We start from the raw sequence: 22,102 nt of genomic DNA on the forward strand, positions 1-22,102 counted from the left end.
CCCAGAGGAGGTTGTGTAACTTCTTCACACTCTCACAGGGACTAAATAGCAGAATTGGGACTTGAATTTACATTCTCTGATCCCAAATTCAAGATTTTCTCCATTGTGAAAGAATTAAATATACTTATTCAGCTAAGTGTGAATTACAGTAGTTACAGTTACTAGGCTTAGTTAAAGAGAGATTTGAAATGGAATCTTCTGCCTCCAAATTTAGGACTTGTTACCCTATGCTAACAGTGTCTCTTAAGGGACCCCCAAATAAGGGGATTGGCCCAGAGGGTCCTTCCAACTTTGAGATACTTTTCCTCTGTTCGAGTTAACAAAATGTTGCAACTATACTTGTTTTCACATTAGACTGAATTTTAGTTAAGAAAATTGTACTCTATATGGTCCTGTGAAGTCGGCTGGGCCACTTTTACTTACCTATGACTTTATAAAATGAGACAGTCGGCTAATGTCAGTGGTCTTGAGCCAATAGCTAGACATGAGAGCACCTGCTAAGTGCTAGGAACTGTGCTAGACTAATAGGGTGCAAAGAAAGAAAAAACAAACAAAAAAAATCCTTATTTGGGGGGAGACAAAATACAAACGACCACAGATAAACAAGCTGAACACAGGATAAATTGTGGGTAGTCTCAGAGGGAAGGCTTTAAGATTGAAGATTGGGAAAGGCTCCTTGCCGAAGGCAGAACCTGAGCTGAGTCTTAAAGGAAGCCAGGGAAATTAGGAGGGAAAGAGAAGGAAAGAACGGAAAATGTGAAAAAAGGCTCCCTCTGGAGATGGAGTATACGTGGGAGGAACAGCAAGGAGGTCAGAGTAGCTGGATTGCGACTGGGGGTGGGGTGGGGTGGAGTTAAGGTGAAAGAAGACTAGAAATGTTCAGGTAGGGTGAAGCGAACAGGTTATGAAGAGCTTTGGAAGCCAAACAGAATTTCACATTTGATCCTGGAGGTAATAGGGAGCCACTGGTGTTGTGAAGCGGTAGGGGGGACAAAGGAGGAAGATAATGGTGTGACCTGAGCCAGTGGCACTCGGGGTCTGTTTCACAGAAACATTAGTAAACAAAAAGGGGAACTTTGTGGGGGGAGGGTAGGCGGCCAAGGAGAACCCAGGGGGCCCGCTCTGGCTCCGCTTGGTCTCAATTGAAGGCTGGTCTGCCCGGAAGCTTCCACAGTAGCCGGCACCGCTGCACCGCGCCCCAGGCTGCAGGAGTGAGGGCGGGTCCCAGGGGAGGCAGGGACAGGGGCCCGGGCAAGGCCGGCCCTAGGGGAGGCGGGTGTGTCACGTGGAGGGGCGAGACGCGAGCCACCCAAGCAGAAGCAGAAGTTCAAGTTCTTGAGCGAGGAAGCGGCAGGGGCTGCGGTAGGAGCCTGAGCGTCCTGGAGACTAGTAGGGAAAGGGGCGGCGGCAGCAGCAGCAGCCTCGCGGCGCAGGGGTCCTGGAGGGAGTTCAGGTCGGGCAGGCTGGCTGCCTCAGCGGCAGTTGTCACCCTGCACTCCTGCCCGGGGGCAGGGCGCTCCAGCCGCAGGTGGGTGAATTTGGGAATTTCCCCTGGTGAGGGGTTGGGGCTAGTGAGGCAAGAGCTGCTCTCCTGGACCGTGCCAAGAGAAAATGTTCTGCATGTTTGTATATTGCGGGAGTTGGGGTGGGAGCTGCAGAAAGAAGCCGACTTCCCTTCCCCGTCAGGCGTCTAGGGGTACTGAGCTTGGACTGCCTGTCAGGTCCCCACTTCAACCCCCCAACCCGTGAGTTTACAGAACTTCTGCCGAGAGAGGTTGACTTTGGAACTTCTCCCTCCTACTGTTCACTGCCAGGACTCAGACCGGAAGAATAGCCCGGGCATAGCTGGGTCCTGGGTACCCCATGGGGGGCAGCCCCTCCCTCTAGGGGCCACGGTTTGGGGGACTTGCTACTTGCATTTCGCAAAAGAGGGGAAGGAAGCCGTGCAGCTGCGGGCAGGGTGCCGCTGGCCAACTGTTGTTCGTTGCCTGTCCTGCGGCGCGGTGCTCCTGTGGGCGGTGGGAGTAAGGGACAGACACTCAGAGCTCGGACTCTTCGCCTCCTCTGACAGAGTTCCCAATTTAGAGCTCAGGGATTATTTTCCCTTTCTCCCCTCTCTAACACCCCCCCCCCCCCCTACTGCCTTCAACCTTTGGACCTTCTCTGCTCCATAAATCTCCCAGTCTCATCCTTCTGAGCTCATGTACTCAAGGAGTACATGATCCCTCCTGAACCCCTCTGTGATTTTCTAGCCAGATCTCTGGCTGCCTTCTTCCCTTTTCTTCTACTTCTCTTTGCTTATTCCAGCGTACCCTTCTCACTGTTGTGTGTCCAATTGTGGTCTCCTACTCCTCCCAAACTTGAATCTATCTAGGATGCATGGTAGTGAACCACCCTCACCCCTCATTGATAAGTGCCTGGCACCTGCCTGTTTTAATACTGAGTCCTCCCCCAAGTTTCTTTCTATATATGGTCACCTCTCTTTGTACGACAAAGGGGGCTTTTTGTAGTCTCATTTGAGTTTTCTGGAATATCAACTAATCTAAATAAATTTATTGCAAGAGGGTATACTATGTGTGGAGCATTGTCCTAGGCACTGTGGAGACACAAAGTTTAATTGTATAGTTGAGGACCCGCAAGGAATAGAAAGTTCAGCCTGTAGAGTATGGTGGTTGCCTCCTGTAGTACTTTGGTCAAGAGCTGGTGTAGACAGGTCTTCTCCCTCTTCTATGACTGTGAAGGAAGAATAATTAGATCAGAGGACATGAGTTTTTCTACTAAAAAGAACCATTTATAATTCAGTTGTGAAATCTCTATAAAAACTTTTCCTCCCTTGAATATTATAAACAAATGTATAAACACAAAACAATAGTCTTACATGGAATCTTTAAAAAGGTATAATCTAATTAATAATAAACAGGGACTCCTGCAGGTCCATATTAAGCTTTCCTATATTGGGTCTGACTGGCCCTGTTTCTATGTTTCTGCCTGCCACTGCATAGTCAGTAGTAGGGAGGAGGGAAGGGAATAGGCATTTATTTATTGAATGATATTTTTCGTATGCTGAGTACTTTAAAAAATATAATCTCAATTGCTCTCCTTTGAGGTGTTACTATTATATCTATTTTATAGATGAGGAAAAGGAGGCAGACAGAGGTTAAGTGACTAGGTTCCACAACTAGTCAGTGTATGAGTTGAGACATTGGTCTTACTGTGCCTATCCACTATGCCACCAGCTGTCTCTAGTCATTATTCATAAAGATCTGGCTCTGTAATTCCATTTTGCATCATTTCCTAGAGTTCTTTCCATATTTCCTCATATGACTCATATTCATCATTTTTGAAGGCAGAACAGTATTCTGTAAAAGCCTCTGGCACTTTGGATGGATGTTCTTTGGGGAAATTAAAGGAGGGCTCAGACAAGAGTTCCACAAGATGAAGACGGCATGAATGGGTTATAATCTGCATCATGGGAGGGAACATCTAAATTTCCTACATCATAGATCAATTAGTCTGTTTTGGTATATCAATTTACCACAATTTATTCAGCCATATTTATTTTTTAAATTTTGGAACTTTTGTTAATTTTTTTAAATTTCAAATGGAACAGATCTGACTGTTTTTGTACAAATAGGTTCATTATTCTTTGGGAAGGTGGATTCCTAGCAATTGAATTGTTGGAAGTCTTATTTCATTTTGTATTCTAAAATGTTCATAACAGTTTTCAATGGAGTGAGGTGGGAGATCAAGAAATATGTGTAAATAGGCTCTAACCACATTAAAACTGAGCAATCTCTAGATTTGTATTTTAGTTTTAGAATCAGCCATTTTCTTTTCCCCTGAGGAATTGATCATTTGACTTGTATAACTTATTCTGGGAGAGGAAAAAAGACTTCAAAAATGACTTCTGGCATTAAAAAGATATAAAGAGTAATAAGTTAACTAATGTTGGAAAAAGCTGTCCACAACAATAGAAGAAACTGGAATCAGAATGCATATTGAAGCATGTCATTCTTCACTTTATTTCCTTCATATATTTTTTCTTATATAAACAACATGTCTTCTTTCACAACATGATGAACATGGAAATATGTATTCTATGGCAGCACATGTATAACCTTTATCATATTTTTCTGCCATTTGGGTGTGGAGAGAAGAGGAAAGGAGAGAACATAGATCACAAAATTTAAGAAAACAATTATTTAAAGTTGTAGCTACCTGTAATCTGGAAAAGAAAAATATGATAAAAATACAGAATGAAAAAAAACAAAACCAAAATGAAATAGTCAAAAAAAAGTATTAACCAGAAAAGACCACTGTTTCTTTCTTATATATTGAAGGAAGTTCCTTGTGTTTTATACCGGTAGGGTTTATTGAGAAGCTAAGAGGCAATATAGAGTACTGGAGAGAGCATTGGACTACAAGTAGTCTGGATCCTGGCCCCTCCAAAGCTATATGACCCTAAGACACATAGCCAACCCTTCTGCTTTTCAGTTTCCTCATCTGCAAAATGGGAATTGTAGAATCATCGATGCTGAGCTGCGAGGGCCCCAGAGCTCATCTAGTTCGACCACATAATTTTGCAGATAAGAAAACTGAGACTCAAAAAATGAAGAGACACATTCAAGATCTCATAGGCGTAGGCATAAGTGGGATTTGAAGCCAGGTCTCCTGACTCCATGTCCCATATTTTTTTGCCCTTCATCCTACTCTTAACTATGTATCTCAGTGAAGTTGGGAGGAAAGTGCTTTATATACTTGAAGCCAGGGGTTATTAACCTGGCATCTGTGATTTTTGGTAATATGTTAATTCCTTTTTTTCAATTACATGTAGAAACAATTTTTAACAATTGTTTTCTGACATTTTTTGATCCAAATTCATGCTTTTTCTTCTATTCTACCCCCCCCTTCCTGAGATGGTAAATAATCTGATATAGGTTATACCACTGTTGTCAATGTAATACATATTTCCATATTCCCAGTGTTCTTAAAGAAGACATATATTGCACCTTGAATTTTTTTGATGACTCCAGTAGAATTGGTTTCTCTTATAATCCTATGTATTTTATTTTTATATACTTAAAGACTTTTTTTTTTTCTGAGAAGGGGTCCATAGGCTTCACCAGACTGCCAAAAGGATCCACAACACAGAAAAGGTTAAGAACATTGGGCAACTAGGTAACTTAGTAGATAGAGTGCCAGGCCTGAAGTCAAGTTCAAATATGGCCTTAAAACTTATTAGACGTGTGATCCTGGGCAAGTCATTTAGCTCTGTTTGCCTCTGTTTTTTCTTCATCTATAAAATGAGCTGGAGAAATGGCAAACCACTCCTGTATCTCTGCCAAGGAAACCCCAAATGGGGTTACCAAGAGTCAGATACAATTGAAACTAGTGAACAACAACAACAGGATCATGGGATTACATCTTTGGAAGTGAGAAGGACCAACTCCTTCATTTTATACATGAGAAAACAGGCTTAGAAGAAAGTGAGTTGTCCAAGGTTGTATTTGCATTAATAAGTCTTGGAGCTGGAATCCGAACCCAAATCCTTTGGATTTTGGATTCAGAACTGTTTCCACTATACCATCCTGTGAGCTGCTGTTAATGTTATGTTAAGTATTTCAAGCGTATTGTCTAACCTTCCATTTAAACCATCACCAAGTTTGCTACTATATCTTGTCATGTGATAAAATTATTTTTTTTTGTAGAGAATAAAAAGATTTTTCCAATTAGAATTTATCCTATTTTTAAAAGATCCCAAAATTATAAAGATGATTATTTACTTGGATCCTTAAAAATTCTTGCTTAACCTAGGAGTTACCCCAGCTAGGTTTTATAGCCTTCCCTAAGACAAGAGGTGACAGTTAATTGCTTGTTTGTTTGGGAGAAGATCCAATGTAGACTTTTAAAATGAGAAGTGATTCCAAGTCCCTCCGGATTTCCATGCTCTGGATGGAGTCTGGAGCTGACTTCTCAGGAAAAGGAGAAGGCTTGTTCAGGCTGGTTCCTCCCCAAATAAAGGTTTGGTTTGCCACCAGACCAGGTTGTAAGAGGAATCCTGAGGTGATCTGGCCCTTATCTACCAGCTTCTATCCAGTCTGTTTAAAAGGAGTTTTAGATGAGGTATTTTTGTTTTCTTCCAGCCTCTGACACATACTTGCTGTGTGATCCTGGGTGAATCACTTAAACTCTCAGTGCCATACGCAGTTGTAAATAGCAGAGAAGGTAGTGATCTGTTCATTTGAACTTGGCTGTAGAGAACCAATAAGCGACAGTTAAGTCTACTCTTTTTCCTACATTTGACTCTAGCCAGAGTAGGGCTGGGACCTACTGCTCTCTGGACCAATGATCAGAGGGTAGGAAGGAATCTTGGGAAATTCACTGGGTTTAAAGTTAGAAATATTTATTGGACTTCCTGCTCTGGTTATCTCTTTGTCTTTGGATGTGATAATGATAGAAATGTTTCTCTCTCTCTGTCTCTCTCTCTGTCTGTCTCTCTGTCTGTCTCTCTGTCTCTCTCTGTCTCTGTCTCTCTCTCTCATGCTGAATTTGCCTCAAATGACAGTAGCAATTTAAATAGTATTTTAGTCACATTAGCTCTTTGGTCAGTATGGGTCAGGGGACAGAGTACTTCTGTAGCTGGGTGGCACAGTGGATAGAGTGCCAAGCCTGGAGTCAGGAGGACCTGAATTTAAATCATGCCTCAGATACTTACTAGCAATGTGACCTGACCTGGGCAAGTCACTTAACTCTATGTCTCAGTTTCTTCCTCTGAAAAATGAACTGGAGAAGGGAATAGCAAACCACTCTGGTAGCTTTGTCAAGACAACCCCAAATGGGCTCAAAAAGAGTCAGGACTCAACAATTAGAGGACCTGGGTTCAAATTTAATCTCTGACACAACCTGAGTAACCTTTGGCAAGGTAATTACTTATCGTCCCTGGCTTTCAGTTTCCTCTTCTGTAAAATGAAGTTGATGGAGAAAACCAGGGATTTTTGACATTTTTGTGTTATGGACCTCTTTGGCAGGAAACAATGGATGCTTCCTTGGAATAGTTTTTTTTAATAGAAAATGAAATAGGTAGCATTTAAAAGGAAAAACAAAAAAATATATATATAGGTTTTAAAAAGCTGCATTGAGACAGTTATCAAAATAATTTGACTAAGTTGATGAACTCCAGGTTAACAAGCCTGGTGTCCACATAACCTTTGAGGTTCTTTCTGTAACTTCACAAGAATTCTGTAAGTTGATGTCAGATGGATTATTATCCCCATTTTACAGATATAAAAACCTGAGGCTCAAATAGGTTAATTGATTTGGTCATGATCACACTGATGAAACCTTTGCAACGTTTTATTGAGGCTCCTTCTTGCTCCCATTAAACTCATTCCCCTTGGCCTGCCATCACCAGAAACATAGCTCAACAGGTCCCCCCATCCTTGGTGGAAGGGAGTGTTAAATTATCTTTTAGCCTCACATCTAAGGCACAGCCTGGAGCCTTCTCTGTTCTTTTGGTGCAGGTGACAGTTTTTGTTGTTGGGCAGAATTAGTTCCTCTGTTGAGAGGAGCCCAGCTGACCTCACTTATCAAGAGCTGGTTTTTTTTTTCTTCAAGTTAAAAAAAATGGCCACAAAGGAGGGTACTGGCCAGACAACCAGGAACGAAAGCAACATACACAACAAGATGTAATATCTTCTATAAGCTCTTAGCATTTATTAAGATAGAAGAACTAAAGGAACGAGCAGACAGATATCTCTCCTTCCCTCAGAATTACTTTGTTCTCTGCCACTTCCCTTCCAGGTTCATCTGAGGCTATTCTCTCTAGTGCTGTTATCAAGGGTTTTCCTTTGGGGTCTTGGTGGTGTCAGTGACTGAGGACCAAGTGGAGTGGAAGGAAGGGAAGCATTTGAGTTAATAACTATTAATTGAGTGCTTTCTCTGTAAGCAACCCAGCTGGAATTCAGGATAGTTGTAATGAGGTGGTTCTTGCCCGCCTGGAATTTTTCTTTCCAGTGAGGAGAGAAACATTCAGCATGGGACAGTACTATGACCAGGTATCTGGATGTTAATGCTTCAAAAATGAAAGGTGTTCCTAGAAATGGGTTAAATATCAGGGGGATTCAGGTATTAATATGGCTAGGGGCTGGGGCTTTGTGGCTGATCCAGAAATCTCCATAACACTCAGACCTACTTCTTTTAGGCCCTGGGAGTGTTCACCCTTGGCCCCTAATGGCTTCCTTACTGGCTGTGGCTTTTGCTATTTGGAGTCTTAATTGCACCCTGAGGTCAGGCCCCCCTCTGCTCCCCACTTCTTGTCCCGCACCCTCTCCAGGCCACTTTCATGGTTTCCTGGTGACCGATTTTTACTCCCCCTACTTTTATAGTTGTACATTTTTCTCCTTGCTTCTCTCCCACGGAAACAAACAGAGTGAACACAGATGGGATTAAATCAGTGGTTACAGATAGGGGGGTTCTGGTAAATGTTTAACAACTGGGCTGGACTGTGGAGAGAAATGCATACGCACACACATGCTCGTGCACACATGCTTTTTAAAACCTTTACATTCTGTCTTAGAATCAATACTAGGTATGGGTTCCAAGGCTTAAGAGTGAGAAGGGTAGGCAGATGGGGTCAAGTGACTTGAACAGGGACACACAGCTAGAAAGTCTGTCACATTTGAACCCAAGATCTTCTATCTCTAAGCCTGGCTGTCTACCCACTGAGCTATCTAGCTGCTCTTCTGCCCCAGCACTTTTAAATTTAATCTGCATTATAAACACTTTCTTAGGACTAAAAGCAATCAGCTAAATGATAAATCAGGTTCTACTTTGTGGCAGATTTTGGAGGTGGTAATACACTGAAAATTTAACAATAAAGTGCCAGGGCGTATTGAGGTGGTTTAGTGTATAGGGTGTGAAGACTCTTCTTCCTGATTTCAAATCTGACCTGAGACACTTACTATCTGAGTGATGCTAGGAAAATCATGTCATCCGGTTTGCCTCAGTTTCCCCATCTGTAAAATGAACCGGAGATGGAAAGGGCAAAACACTCCAGTATCTTTGCTAAGAAAATCCCAAATGGGGTTATGAAGGGTTAGATATGGCTGAAAAATGACTAAGCAACAATTTGCAAGCAAATGGGTTAGAGCTGCTCCAGAGCTATTCAGTGGGAGCTATTCAAGGGGGAGATTAGGGACTGGATCAGTGATTTCATTGGTTCAGAGAACTCCCAGGTGAGGGGATTCCCTATACAAATTCAAGTCTCTACCTTCCTTGCAATTAGTTACCTAGAGCTCTGGGTGTTTAAGTAATTTATTCCTGGGTCACATAGTAAGTATATGCCAGCAGCAGCATTTGAACCTAGGTCTTCTTGGCTTCTAGGCTAGCTCTTAGAGGCTTGGAAAAATCACTCAAAGGGAAAATAAGCAGCCAATGCAATCAATTATTCTGCTAGTCAGCCAACAAGCTCTTATTTCCACAGGGAGTCATGCGCTGGACTAGCTGCTGAAGATACTCAGACAAAATAGAAAAACTGTCCTTGTCCTCAGGAAGCATTCATTCTCCTGGGGAAACACCCCAATATAAACAGATACACGTTTGTACAATCATTTGAGGTGGCAGAACATTCTGAAACTGAGCTGATCCTTGGCAGGGTTGCTGGGTCTGGTGAAATGATTCCATGGGTATAGGGAACTCCCAGTTGTGGAAACTTTCTACCAATACAGATGGCCAATTTTTCTGCAACTTCTGTATTTAAAGAAACTTTCTTGGGATCACTGAGACGTTAAGTGACCATGCAGGGGCCACAAAGCCTGTATAGAACAGAGTCAGGATTTTGCACCCAGAACTTTCTGACTGTGAGACCAGTTCTCTACCTACTATGTCATGCTTCTCACAATTAAAATGAAGACATAGTAATAAAGGAGAAATTCTTATGGTGGGGGAATGTTTAAATGGGTCCATTTCAATTTCCTAGTACATTCTATATGTCCAGGAGTTTTAATAATGAAATAATGTTAGTTCTCAAAAATTAACACATTCATTATGTATGTAGGTGTGAGTGATCTAAATTGCCTTGTCTCTGGAAAGAAGGCTTTTGAAGCTTTTTCTTTTATCCAATCAATCAATAAGCATTAATTAGATGCTTACTGTATGTCACAGTACTAGCAATTGGACATGCAAAAACAAAAAGAGAAATAACTCCATGTTTAAGGTGCTTACATTATATAGTTGTAAAAGGATGAATACAGTCCCTATACCAGTGCTGGCAAAGATGTGGCACACGTGCAGAGCTGGCACTCGGGGATCTGCTCCATTTTCCCTCTTCCTAGCACCTGAGGACATTTTTGCATGCCCTGTCTCTCTGTCCAGCCACCCAAAGCAAGCACTTCCTCTCTCAGCTCTCTCTGGTAATGTGGGGGCTCACACACAATTTGAATTTGTTGAAACTGCCTATATGCAAAAATACATAGTTGCCCTAATAAGTAAGTGGATTTCAGCATTTTATGGGTAAGGGGATTGCTTTGCTTATTCAAAGTTGGGAGACACTTTTTTTTTTTTGTTGAGGATCAATACCATTCCTACCAGCCTACCATGAATATCAACACCATCTCCCTGGTTAGTTACCCTTAGTGGCTCTGCTGAGGATCTGAGCCTTGAAATCCTCCCCTATAAAGGAGGGCTGTCATCAGTCAAATCAAGAAGTATTCATTTAATGCCAGGTAAGCCCTACAAAGCTTAGTGGGACAGCTAGGTGGATTAGAGTGCTGGCCCTGAAGTCTTTAAGACTCATCCAACTGAGTTCAAATCTGGCCTCAGACATTTACTAATTATATGATTCTGGGCAAGCCATTTCACCCTGTCTACTTCAATTGCCCCATCTGTAAAATGAGCTGGAGAAGGAAATGACAAACCACTCCAACATATTTGCCAAGGAAGCCTCAAATTGAGTTACAAAGAGTTGGACACTACTGAAAATAACTGAAATCAGAACAAAAATTCTGGGGATTCAAAGGAAAACAAAAGTTAAGTTTCTCTTTTCAGAGAGCTTGTAGTGTAATGGAGGAGACAACATGTAGACATCTATGTGCAAACAAGATAAGGTAAATTGGAAATAATCAAGTATAAGTATGAGAAATAGGTTTTAGAACCATGGCCTGAAATCAGGGTAATCCATCTTGTTCAGTTAATTCAGTTTGAGGAAAATTATAAAATATATAATTATATAAATCGTAGACCACTGACTTTTTTCCCTTTTCTTTTTTAGCCCATCAAAGAAGTAGCCTGCTTTCCCTTTTTCCTCATTTTGCTCATCTTTTGAAGAGTTTCATTTAAAATGACCACCAAGATCAACATAGACACCCTTCCCGAATATGAGAAAAGTCAGATCAAGCGGACTCTGGAATTGGGAACTGTCATGACCTTGTTTAGCCTCAAGAAGTCTAACCCTGAGAGGAGAACGGTCCAGGTCATCACGGAGACCAGGCAGGTGGCCTGGAGCAAGACGGCTGACAAGATTGAAGGATTCTGTGAGTATTTGCCCAGATGACTGGTCAAACTAGTCTTGGAATATATACCTCATTTCCCACTAGCTTTGGCGAGGCAACTTTCCAGGCTCCTTGCTGTTTAGGATGTGGCTTGAAAAAGAGGAAACTCACCTTGTTGAATGCTTATTTTGGTCTATTAATGGAGATATATTGTTTCTCATCTGGAACTGGGGCTCATGGTTGGGGGGTAGAAGGGTCAGTTGGGTGACCCTACCTGGTGTAATTTGACATTCACTAGATTGAGAAACTACAAAGAGTTTTGGAACATTGAATAGCAGGCAGTGTGAATTTTTTCACATCAAAAGCAAGGTCTATTTTATTCCCTGAACTGTAGCTACAACTCATTTTTTCTGTAAGACAAATTTATGTGAATGGATTTGACTTGACTGAATGAGGCAATGACTCATTAGGTTTAGAGCCAGAAGAATCTTAGAGGTCATCTAGTCTAATTTCCGAATGTTCAAGAAATTGAAGCCTAGAGGGGTTAAGTGACTTGCCATATCATCACATGGGTAGGACTACAGGATTGTAGATTAAGAGATAGGGATCTTCCATTAAGTGATATTGAGACATATGGCAAGAACACTGGCTCTGGAGTCTGAGGATCTGAGTTCAAATCCCATCTCTGATGGTTACTATATTGTATGATGTTGAGCAAGCCACTTAACCTCATTTTCCTAAGATGTAAAAAAAAAAAATATGAGTGTTGGATGATCTCTGAGTTCCCTTCCAGTTTTAGAACTATGATCTTAATTCCTATCCTCTCAGGTTAAATGACTTACCAAAGGTCATATAGGTATTGAACCCCAGTCATTCCGACTCCAAATGCAGCATCCTTTCTACTGATTCCCCCTTCTAAAGAGAAGCATTTCTCAGATTTCTTATTAAAAGTCTATCATGAAAGATTGTAAATTCTTACCCCCAGCAGTAAGTGGAGCTTTGGGAGATGCTATCCACTGTCCTTCATGTGGTAGTGGATGAAGTGCTAGAGGCAGGAATGCCTGAGTTTGAATCTTCTCTCAGATACTTAAGTAACTTTGTAACCCTGGGCAAAACCTTTCTAGGCTTCAGATTCCTCATCTGTAAAATGGGAATAATAATAGTACCTATCAAAAAGGTTGCTGTAAGGATCAAATGAGGTAAAATTAGATTACATGTAAAGCACTTTTCAAACCTTCTAAGGACTTTATAAATACTAGCTATTGTTAATATCCCTTTTAGCATTTTTAGTTCACACTTGGACTGGCAACTTGCTATATTTCTGACTACCCTTCTAACAGTTTGCAGTGCTCTGGGAACTAGTTTAATAGAGTAAGAGCCTGTAAGGGATTAATCCAGTCAAGCAGCAGGCCTTTTAAGTATGTCTCATAAGTCAGAGACCTCCTTTTTATTTAGTTCCTCTTAGATGATCTGTAAGGGCACTGGGGTAGTCCCAGTCATATCAAAAGCAGAAGTCCTTTATCTTAAGTGCATGTTAATTTGTGTGTGTATGTGTGTGTGTGTGTGTGTGTGTGTGTGTGTGTATTTGTACATGAAAGAGAGACAGAGAGGGAGGAAGAGGGAGAGGGAGAGGGAGGGAGGGAGGGAGTGAGAGGGAGAGGGAGAGGTCAGGGTTTGTATGATAACGACTGATTTGCTACCTAATTTAGTTGACTTAATTATATCCCTATCATGGCACCTTATAGCTAACTCATGGTGCTGAGCTTCTCTGCATTGAGCTAGACTGGTGCAGGGCTAACAGAAATGTGGCCCATTTCTGACATTGCCCTGGCAACCTTTTCAGCTTGGTGGTCCCCACTGCAGCTTGCACTTTGTTTGCATGGGCTTGAGCTTACTTTCATATCATGGTGAAGATGCAGGGTAGGTCATCAACAGGAAGTCTCTTGGTTTTGGTTTTGATTGCCTCTTGGCTTGAGTATTTTCTGGTTGTGGGGTGAAGTATACTGGCATCTGGAGAGGCGACAATCTGGATTGAGTGCTCCATCTGGAGCCAGAGGACCTGGGCTTAGGTCTCATTTCTGACATCTACTCTTGTGTGATTTTGGACAATTCACTTAACTCCCTTTGCTCTCAGTTTTCTCAGTTATAAAGTAAGTGGGGTTGATGACCAGATGGCCTCAGAGGCAGCAGTGTGTTCAAGCCACCTTGAATGGGCAAGAGCCAGTTGTCAAATTTTTATTGGGAGTATTTACATCCTAAAAATCAGCAAATGCTACAAATCAGGGCTTGGTTTATTGTTCTGTCAATTTTTGTGTCCTTGAGAAAGTGAAGGAGAAAAGTTAATAATGCAGATAAAACTTAGAGGGGTGTTCTGCTTTTTCTAAGAGCCATTTCCTGAACATATCCCAGCATCCTCCTGCTCAAAGGTCTCTGTATTGATGGATTTATGATTCTATGACACTGTCATCATCTGAGGCAATACACTCCATATCTGAAGGGTCAAAACTCAGGGGATTCTGAGAGCTCTAGCATTTCATCAAGGCTTTGAGTCAGCTATAATATAGAACTCTGTTGCTGTATATAGACTTCAGGGAAACATTTTTACTGAACACCTGTGGTATGCCAGTGTTTGGAAGAAGGGATCTGATGAACCATGACTGAAGAAATATGAAGCAATGACAGAGCCCAGGACCTAGAGTCAGGAGACCTGGGCTTAAGCCCTAGTTCTCTCATTTATTAACTGTGTGAATTGCATTACGCAAATCTGTTTCTTAACTTCTTTAGTCCTCAGTTTCTTCATCTGTAAAATGAAGCCTCTGAATTTGATACACTGTAAAGTTCCTTCTAGTTCAGAATTTCTAAATGGACAGTTGTGAAAAATGATGCTAGGCAAACAGTAGTTTTGTACTATAAACATCACTCACAAAGAAACCAAGATGAGCCACAAATTTGCTAGGACCATTCTAAGTTGGAAAATCTGATAATTAAGAAAGGGTGAAAGAATTAAGTGGAGGTTAAAAATGTTCACTAATAAATTAGACTATTTTCATATCTCCTGAAGGAAAATGGGGTTGTAAGATCCAGGGTCAAACATAATGTTGTATGCTTCATTTCTTCACCTTATCTATTTTAGATAAGTAGAAAACTATTGTTTGCCTAGCATGTACAATTATTATCGCTGTCCTATACTGACAACAGGTTGTATGTGAAATACATTTTTCTTCCTTTAACATCATAGAGGTCCTACGGAATGATATAATGTGGAGAGAGTTGGCCTAGAGATCAAGAAGACTTGGGGTCAGATTGATCCTCTGACACATGCTAGCATGATACAGTTGATTAACCTCTCACTGTTCCCCAAGTAACTCTAAGCCTATAAATTACAGAGATGGTAATCTGTATCAGGGAAGGGAGTTTTCACACCTGAAGCCCCCCACCCTGATAAGAGCAGAGATCTGTATTTTTCTTTTTAAAAAGGTCAGTGCCAAAATGGATCATTTCCTCTGACTGAAAACATTCCCTTCTCATTCCTTTGTATTCCCTCATTCTTCCTCTCAACTTCCCCCTTTCCCTTTTCTTATCTTCTTTCACAAACACTCCCGCAAGCTTTCAGTAACTCAGAGGACTACAGCTCTAGAGCTGAAAACTGAAGTCCATAAAAATTAATTTCTGTGTGAGTTTCACCCATACCAAAACCCTGCTTTTATTTTTCCTTAACAACAATTCCATTCTAATGTTCTGAAGGACAGGCTCTAGACTAAGTTAGCAAATTCCATCAGAGCCTTCTATAGGTGTAGGAAAAAAATGCTCTAATTAGGGAAATGCAAATGAAAACAATAATGAGATCATCTCACAACCACTGGATTGGCTAAAATGACAAAAGGGCAAAATGACAAATGTTGGAGGGATATTGAAAGTTAGGGATTTTAATACACTATTGGTGGAACTGTGAACTGATTCAATCATTTTGGAAAGCAATTTGGAATTATTCACCAAATAACTATAAAGACTGTGTATATCCTATCAGGGAAAAAGGAAAAGAATTTATATGTTCCAAAATATTTATAACAACTCTTTTTGTGGCAGAAAGGAACTGGAAATCAGGGGGTGTTCATCAGTTGAGGAATGGCTAAATAAATTGTGGTACATAATTGTGATACAATACTACTGCTCTGTAAGAAAAAAATGAGCGGATTTATTGAAAAGTATAATTTAAAAGTAAAAATACTTGGAACAAACTATATGAGGTAATGAGATGAGTAGAACCAAGAGTACATTATATATATAGCTAAAGATTTAATATTCAAAGAATAACTTGTGAATGTTTAGCTCCACAGAATGAATTGAGAAGTGCAAACACAAAAGATATTATATACACACACACACATATCTGTTTGCTGGATGATACCTCCTATGGTGGGGAGAGAGGAGGGTGGGGCTTAATAAAGAAATTGATTAATTAAAAATAAAGTACTTCATAAAGTTTTTAAAAGGAGGACTTTTCATTAGAAGAAGGCTTAAGAATTTAGAATTTTGGAATTTGGTCCTGGATTCCCATCACACCTTTGATATTTACAACCTGAGTAACCTTGACTTTTCCTGGATTTCAATGTCCTCATCTAGAAAATGAAAGGGTTGGCCTTTTTTTTTTTTTAATAAATTTGAATCGGGTCCTTATATGCCTTTACCATAAAAGAAACTTTCTGCTAAAAAATTTTCCCCTTTATTCTTAGCTTTATTAGATTTGTTCATGCAAAATTTTTATATTTTATATAATCCAAACTATCACTTTCATATTCAGCAGCCCTCTCTATTCCTTGATGGTCATAAAGTTTTTTCCTATCCATAGATTTAATAAGCAATCGCCCCCCCCCCCCACCCATCTCATGTTTCTTGAATTTGTTTATAAAGTTACCTTTTATATTTAGGTCATGTACCAATTGATAGATGATTTAAGGATATGAATAGACAGTTTTCCATGGAAGAAAGTCATACTATATAAAACTAAATGAAAAAAATGCTCCAAATCAGTTCTAATTAGAGAAACACAAATTAAAGCAACTTTGAGGTTCCAAATCATACCCATCAGAGTGACAAAGATGACAAAAATGGAAAATGATAACAGTTGGAAGGACTATGGAAAAATAGGAGCATTATTAGTGGGCCACCATTGTGGAAAGCAGTTTGGAATTACACACAAAAAACTGCTTTGTGATGCATGCCCTTTGATCTAGCTATACACACTTTGCTGGGCTTTTACCTAGAAAAGATCAGAGGAAGAGAAGCAAATCCTTAACATGCAAAAATATTTATAATAGCTCTTTTTTTGTGGTGGCAAACAACTAGAAACTGTAGGTATGCCCTTCAGTTGAGAGATGGATGAATAAATTGTGCTGTATAAATTCGAGGGACATCTGTTGTACTGTAAGAAGTGAGGAAATAAAAAAGATACAGAAAGATATATGAATTGATGTATAATATGAAGTAAGCAGAACCATAAGAATAATTTGTAGCATAACATAAATATTAGAAAAATGAACAACTTGGAGGACTTTTATAAACTGATACAGGATGTCATGAGCAGAACGTTTTATATAATAACAACATTGTAAAAACAAACAATTTTGAAAACTATGATCAATGCAATGACTATTACAGAGGATTAATGAGGAAGCATGCCTTCCCAGACAGAGGGGTGATGGATTTAACATATAGAATGAGACATATATGTGTTGAACATGTGTGTACATATATACACATTACATATCCACATGCAAGTATATATACAGCATTTGAGAGCATTTGCTTTAACTGTGTATTTATTGCAAGAAATTGTTTTTTTTTCCTTTTTTTTCAGTGGGGGGGCAGATAGGGACAAATTCTGTTAATTTTTTGTTTTTTAAACCCTTACCTTCCGTCTTGAATCGATACTGTGTATTGGCTCCAAGGCAGAAGAGTAGTAAGGGCTAGGCAATGGGGGTTAAGTGACTTTCTCAGGGTCACACAGCTAGGAAGTGTCTGAAGCCATATTTGAACCCAAGACCTCCCATTTCTAGGCCTGGCTTTCAATCCACTGAGCACCCAGCTGCCCCCCTGTTAATTTTTTTAAAGACAGGAAGGGAGGCAATTAGTTGGCTCAGGGGACAGAGAGCCAGGCCTGAAGACAGGAGGTCCTGGGCTCAAATTTGCCCTCAGATGTTTCCTATCTTTGTGGCCAAGTCACTTAACCCCAATTGCCTAGCCCTTGCTACTCTTCTGCCTTGGAAGTGAATACTTAGTACAAAATAGAGGAGGAGAGTGTTACAGATGGGAAATGTTACAGACATTTTCACATGAGGTAATATGTTACTATTTTTACTTAAATGTTTTACTTTGTTACAGGAGTCTTCTCATGGTAGTGAAATTATCAATAAGTATTCATGAAGCAAAGCTAAAATGCATCAATAAAATTTAAAAGCAGAAATGAAAGGCTTGGACTAGACAGCCTGTGAGGCCCTTTCAGGACTCGTTCCATGATTTGATAAAATGTGTCTGTTAACAACTTCTTGGCTCTTTATTCTGAAAATCTCCATTGTGCTTAAACTTTATTTTTATTAAGTCCTATTCGTCCAGGGAGAGATGGGGAAATGGGCAGGTGGGTTGCAGTATTTTCTGGTGAAGTAGCAGTTTTGTCCATGGTTTGAAGACTGGTGGCCATGAAGAATGTCTCAAACACTTCCATGCTATTCAACATTTTAATCAATAGATTTGGTGAAGGCAGAGATGACAGACTGATAAAAGTGGTATATGATGTGAAACTGGGAGGGGTAGCTGTCAGGATACAGAAAGATCCTAATGGGCTATGACAATGCACTGAATAAGCTTTGATCTAACTTAATCAGTATAAATAGAAAGCTTTATTTGTGGGCTGAAAAAGCAACTCCATCAGAATGGAAGGGGGAGAGAATGTAGTAAGACAACAATTCTTGTGAAAAAAAGGTTTTTATGGGGTGTAGGTGAAATAATATGTTACCACTTTGTCTCTGCAACACAAAAAAACAAAAGAAGACAAAATTAAAAATAAACAAACAAACCAAACTTGTATGGTCTTAGGGTGCATTGAGTGACATAGTATTGAGAAGGATGGAGAGAAAATAAAAAATAATAAGGGAAATAATGATTCTCTTGTACATTGACCTGGTCTCCAGTATCCATAGGCAGGTGACCAGTTTATTAAAGGGTCATTATTTCCTAACTTATGAAGAGTGGTTGAGGGAACTGGGGATATGTATCTTGGAGAAAATTTGATCTGATGCGAGGGAGGAGAGGAGATTTGGAGTTTTCAAGTATTTAAAGCATTGTTAAGTGGAAGGATCAGATTTTTGCCCCCTCTCCCTCCCCCTCCCCTTTTATCTGAGAGGGAAGAACTAGGAGCAGTGTGAAGAAGTTGTAGAGGTAGATTCGAGCAAAATGAAGAAAACCAAAACTTCCTCATGTTCCTCATAATTAGAATTATTCCAAAGTGGAATGAGTTGTCTTGGGCATAGTGGGTTCCTTCTTATTGGAGGTCTTGAATTTGCGACTGAATGATCCTGTTTCACTGATGTTGAAGGAAATCTTGTTCAGATACAGAAAGAAAGAGTTCTTTGTACTCTGAGATTCTGTAATATTATAGTTCTTTATTCTCTGTGGGTACAAGGGATTAAATGCCATTACCTGATCAGGGGATATTGTTTGTTATTGAACGTGGCTTTGATTACTAGGGCTAGGTGGGTGGTACAGTGGATAGATTATTTATCTGGGAGCCAGGACTACTCATCTCCTTGAGTTCAAATCTGACCTCAGACACTTACTAGCTGTGTGATTCTAGCAAGGCACTTAACCCTCCCCCCCCTCCCCCCCCCTTATCTCCTCTGTAAAATGAGCTGGAGAAGGAAATGGCAAATTATTTCAGTGCCTTTGGCAAGAAAACCTCAAATGGTGCCTCAAAGAGTCAGACACAACTGAAAAAAAAGACCAAACAACAAATGACTGCCAAGAGACTATGAGTAGACTTTGAAAAATCATAGAGAACAGGTGAAGTAGCACAGGACTTGAGATGGGAAAATGTCTGTGTCCCCTTTCCTCTCTCCCAAAAGGGAAGAGGACAGAGTTCATAAATTATAAGAAGACTATAAACTTGGCTTCAATTCTTGGAAGAGTTCTAGAATATACTATCTGAGAGATTATTAGTGAACATCTAGAAAAGGTGATTATAAAGCATCAGTAAGGCTTCATTAATAAGTCATACCATATTAACTTTTATTTCCTTTTTAAAAAAAGGGTTACTGAACTGGTAAATTGGAGAATGCTGGAGGGAAAATTAGCAAAGCTTTTGATAAAATCTTATGCTATTTTTGTAGATAAGATGGAAGGGTATGGGCTAGATTAAGGTATAATTCAATGGGCTGAGAAATGTTTGAATGGCTAACCACAGAATCTAGTCATTATCAGTTGGATTTCAATTTGACTGAATGTAAGAACCTGTGCTTAGCCCTATTCTGTGTAAATTTAAAAAAAATCAATAGTTTGACTCAAGGAATTGTTAGCATGTATATTAGATTTACAGATGATATCAATCCAACGAGATAGATGACACAGGTTAAAAAAAATCTCACCATGATTAAAAACTTGGACTGACTCAAATAAGTTGAAATTTAATTTGTGTTTTATACTTGGATTCAAAACAACCTTACAAATATAAGACATCTAGATGTGCCTAGACATCAGTTGATTTGAAAAAAATCTAGGATTCTTTAGTGGTTTGTAAGCAGGTTTAATATGAGATAGCACTGTGATATGGAAGCCTAGAAGGGTAGTACAATTTTAGGCAGCATAGAGGTCCATGAGGAGGGATCACAGGATCTTCTTTTTGGGTTCCTCTTAGTGAATCTATTACACTGACTGGAGAACTTCCCTGATCATCCCTATTACTTATAGATTTGCATTTTTTTTTACCTTGTAAACTCCTTGAGGACAGTGCCTGATGCATACCAGGTACTTCATAAATTCTCCTTGATTGATTTTGTCTTTGTATATCAAATACCTAGCACAGTGCCTGGTACATCATAGGTGCTTAATAAGTGCTCTGTTAAATCAGAGACAACTAGTGGCATAGTGGATAAAGCAATATTCCTGAGTTCAAATACAGCCTCAGACACTTAGTAGCTATGTGACCTTACCTTAGTTTTTCTTTTCTTTAGTTTCCTCAACTAGAAAATGGCAATAATAGCATCTACTTTCCAGGGTTGTTGTGAGGAGCAAATGATGTAAAAGTGCTTAGCACAATGCCTAATACATAGGAGGCACTTAATAATCAATAAACATGGGGCAACTAAGTTGCTCAGTGGATAGAACACCAGGTCTAGAGATGGGAAGTCCCAGGTTTGAATCTTTCTTCAGACATTTCCTAGTTTTATCAAAGTCAATTAACCCCATTTGCTTTGGAACAGGTATATAGTATCAATTTTAAGACAAAGGGTAAGGGATATTTTTAAAAAATCAATAAACATTAAGTGCCTACTATAGGACTATGCTACTTGTTCCCTTTTCCCTTCCCCCTCGTGAATTTAGTAGAATAGATTGTCTGAAGAGTTTGTATCAAGGAATAAGGGGGTTATGCAAACTATCATTATTTTTTGTCTTAGACCATATCTGGAATATACATTCTATTCTAGAGAACACAATTTAGGAAGGATGCTGATAAACATAAAACACATCCAGAGGAAGGCAGCTGGCTGGGATGGTGAAGGACACACATTTTACTGAAAAAATTGACACCATTCACTTTGAGCTCCCTCTTTGCCTCTTTCCCCCATCTCTATTACTCATATGCCTTTTTGCCATTATTTTCTCCTTCATTTCAGTTTCACATGATGAGGTAGCTTTACTCTTTTCCTAGACTAACCTCTCTCTTGCTCAAGTGATCTCATTCCATTCTGTTTCCTTCAGCAGATTATCCTCTTTTTCATCCCCACTCATTTTGAACTTCTCCTTCTCTGCTGGCTCATTCCCTACTTCCTACAAACATGTCCATGTGTCCCTCATTCTGCAAATACCCTCACTTGATCTTTCCATTCTTGCTAACTATCATCCTATCTCTTTTGACCTTTTTGGCTAAACTTCTTGAAAAGAGACACAATAGGTGCCTCTACTTTCTCTGTTCCTATTCTCTTCTTTATCCCATACAGTCCAACTTCTGACTATGGCTTCATTGAAATTACTCTCTCCAAAGTTATCAGTGATCTCTTAATTGCCAAAACAAACAGCTTTTTTTCTCAATCATCATTCACCTTGATCTTTCTGCAACCACTGGCACCTTTGATTACTCTCCCCTCCTTTATACTTAATCTCTCTAGTTTTTTTTGTAATCTTTTTGGTCCTCCTCCTAACTATTTGACCACACCTGAGTCTTCCATGTTGGATCCTCTTCCAGATCATGCCCTCTAAGCATAGGTGTTCCACAGAGTTCTTCCCTGGACTCTTCTTCTTTTGTACTACTTCACTTTGTGATCTCATCAGCACTCCTGGATTTAATTACCATTTCTATGCCGACAATTCTTAAATCTACCTATTTTGCCAACCTCTCTGTTGATTTC

The 22,102-nt window shown here is 39.9% G+C and overlaps 1 protein-coding gene across 2 annotated transcripts in view; it reads left to right on the forward strand.

Moving 5' to 3' along the window:
* The first annotated feature begins 858 nt into the window (after positions 1-858).
* The window catches only part of PLCG2 (phospholipase C gamma 2), a 183,977-nt gene continuing 162,733 nt past the window's right edge, over positions 859-22,102 (forward strand). The window contains exons 1-2 of one of the 2 annotated variants that reach the window (XM_007476120.2): positions 859-951; positions 11,267-11,528. In XM_007476120.2, the coding sequence (XP_007476182.1) occupies positions 11,336-11,528 (193 nt within the window). In that variant the 5' untranslated portion in view covers positions 859-951; positions 11,267-11,335. Of the gene's footprint in view, positions 952-1,285; positions 1,529-11,266; positions 11,529-22,102 lie in introns of those variants that run through there. The other variant, XM_001371741.4, reaches the window with a different exon arrangement.

This window comes from Monodelphis domestica, chromosome 1 (genome assembly GCF_027887165.1).
Source record: "Monodelphis domestica isolate mMonDom1 chromosome 1, mMonDom1.pri, whole genome shotgun sequence".
In the NCBI taxonomy this organism is placed as follows: domain Eukaryota; kingdom Metazoa; phylum Chordata; class Mammalia; order Didelphimorphia; family Didelphidae; genus Monodelphis; species Monodelphis domestica.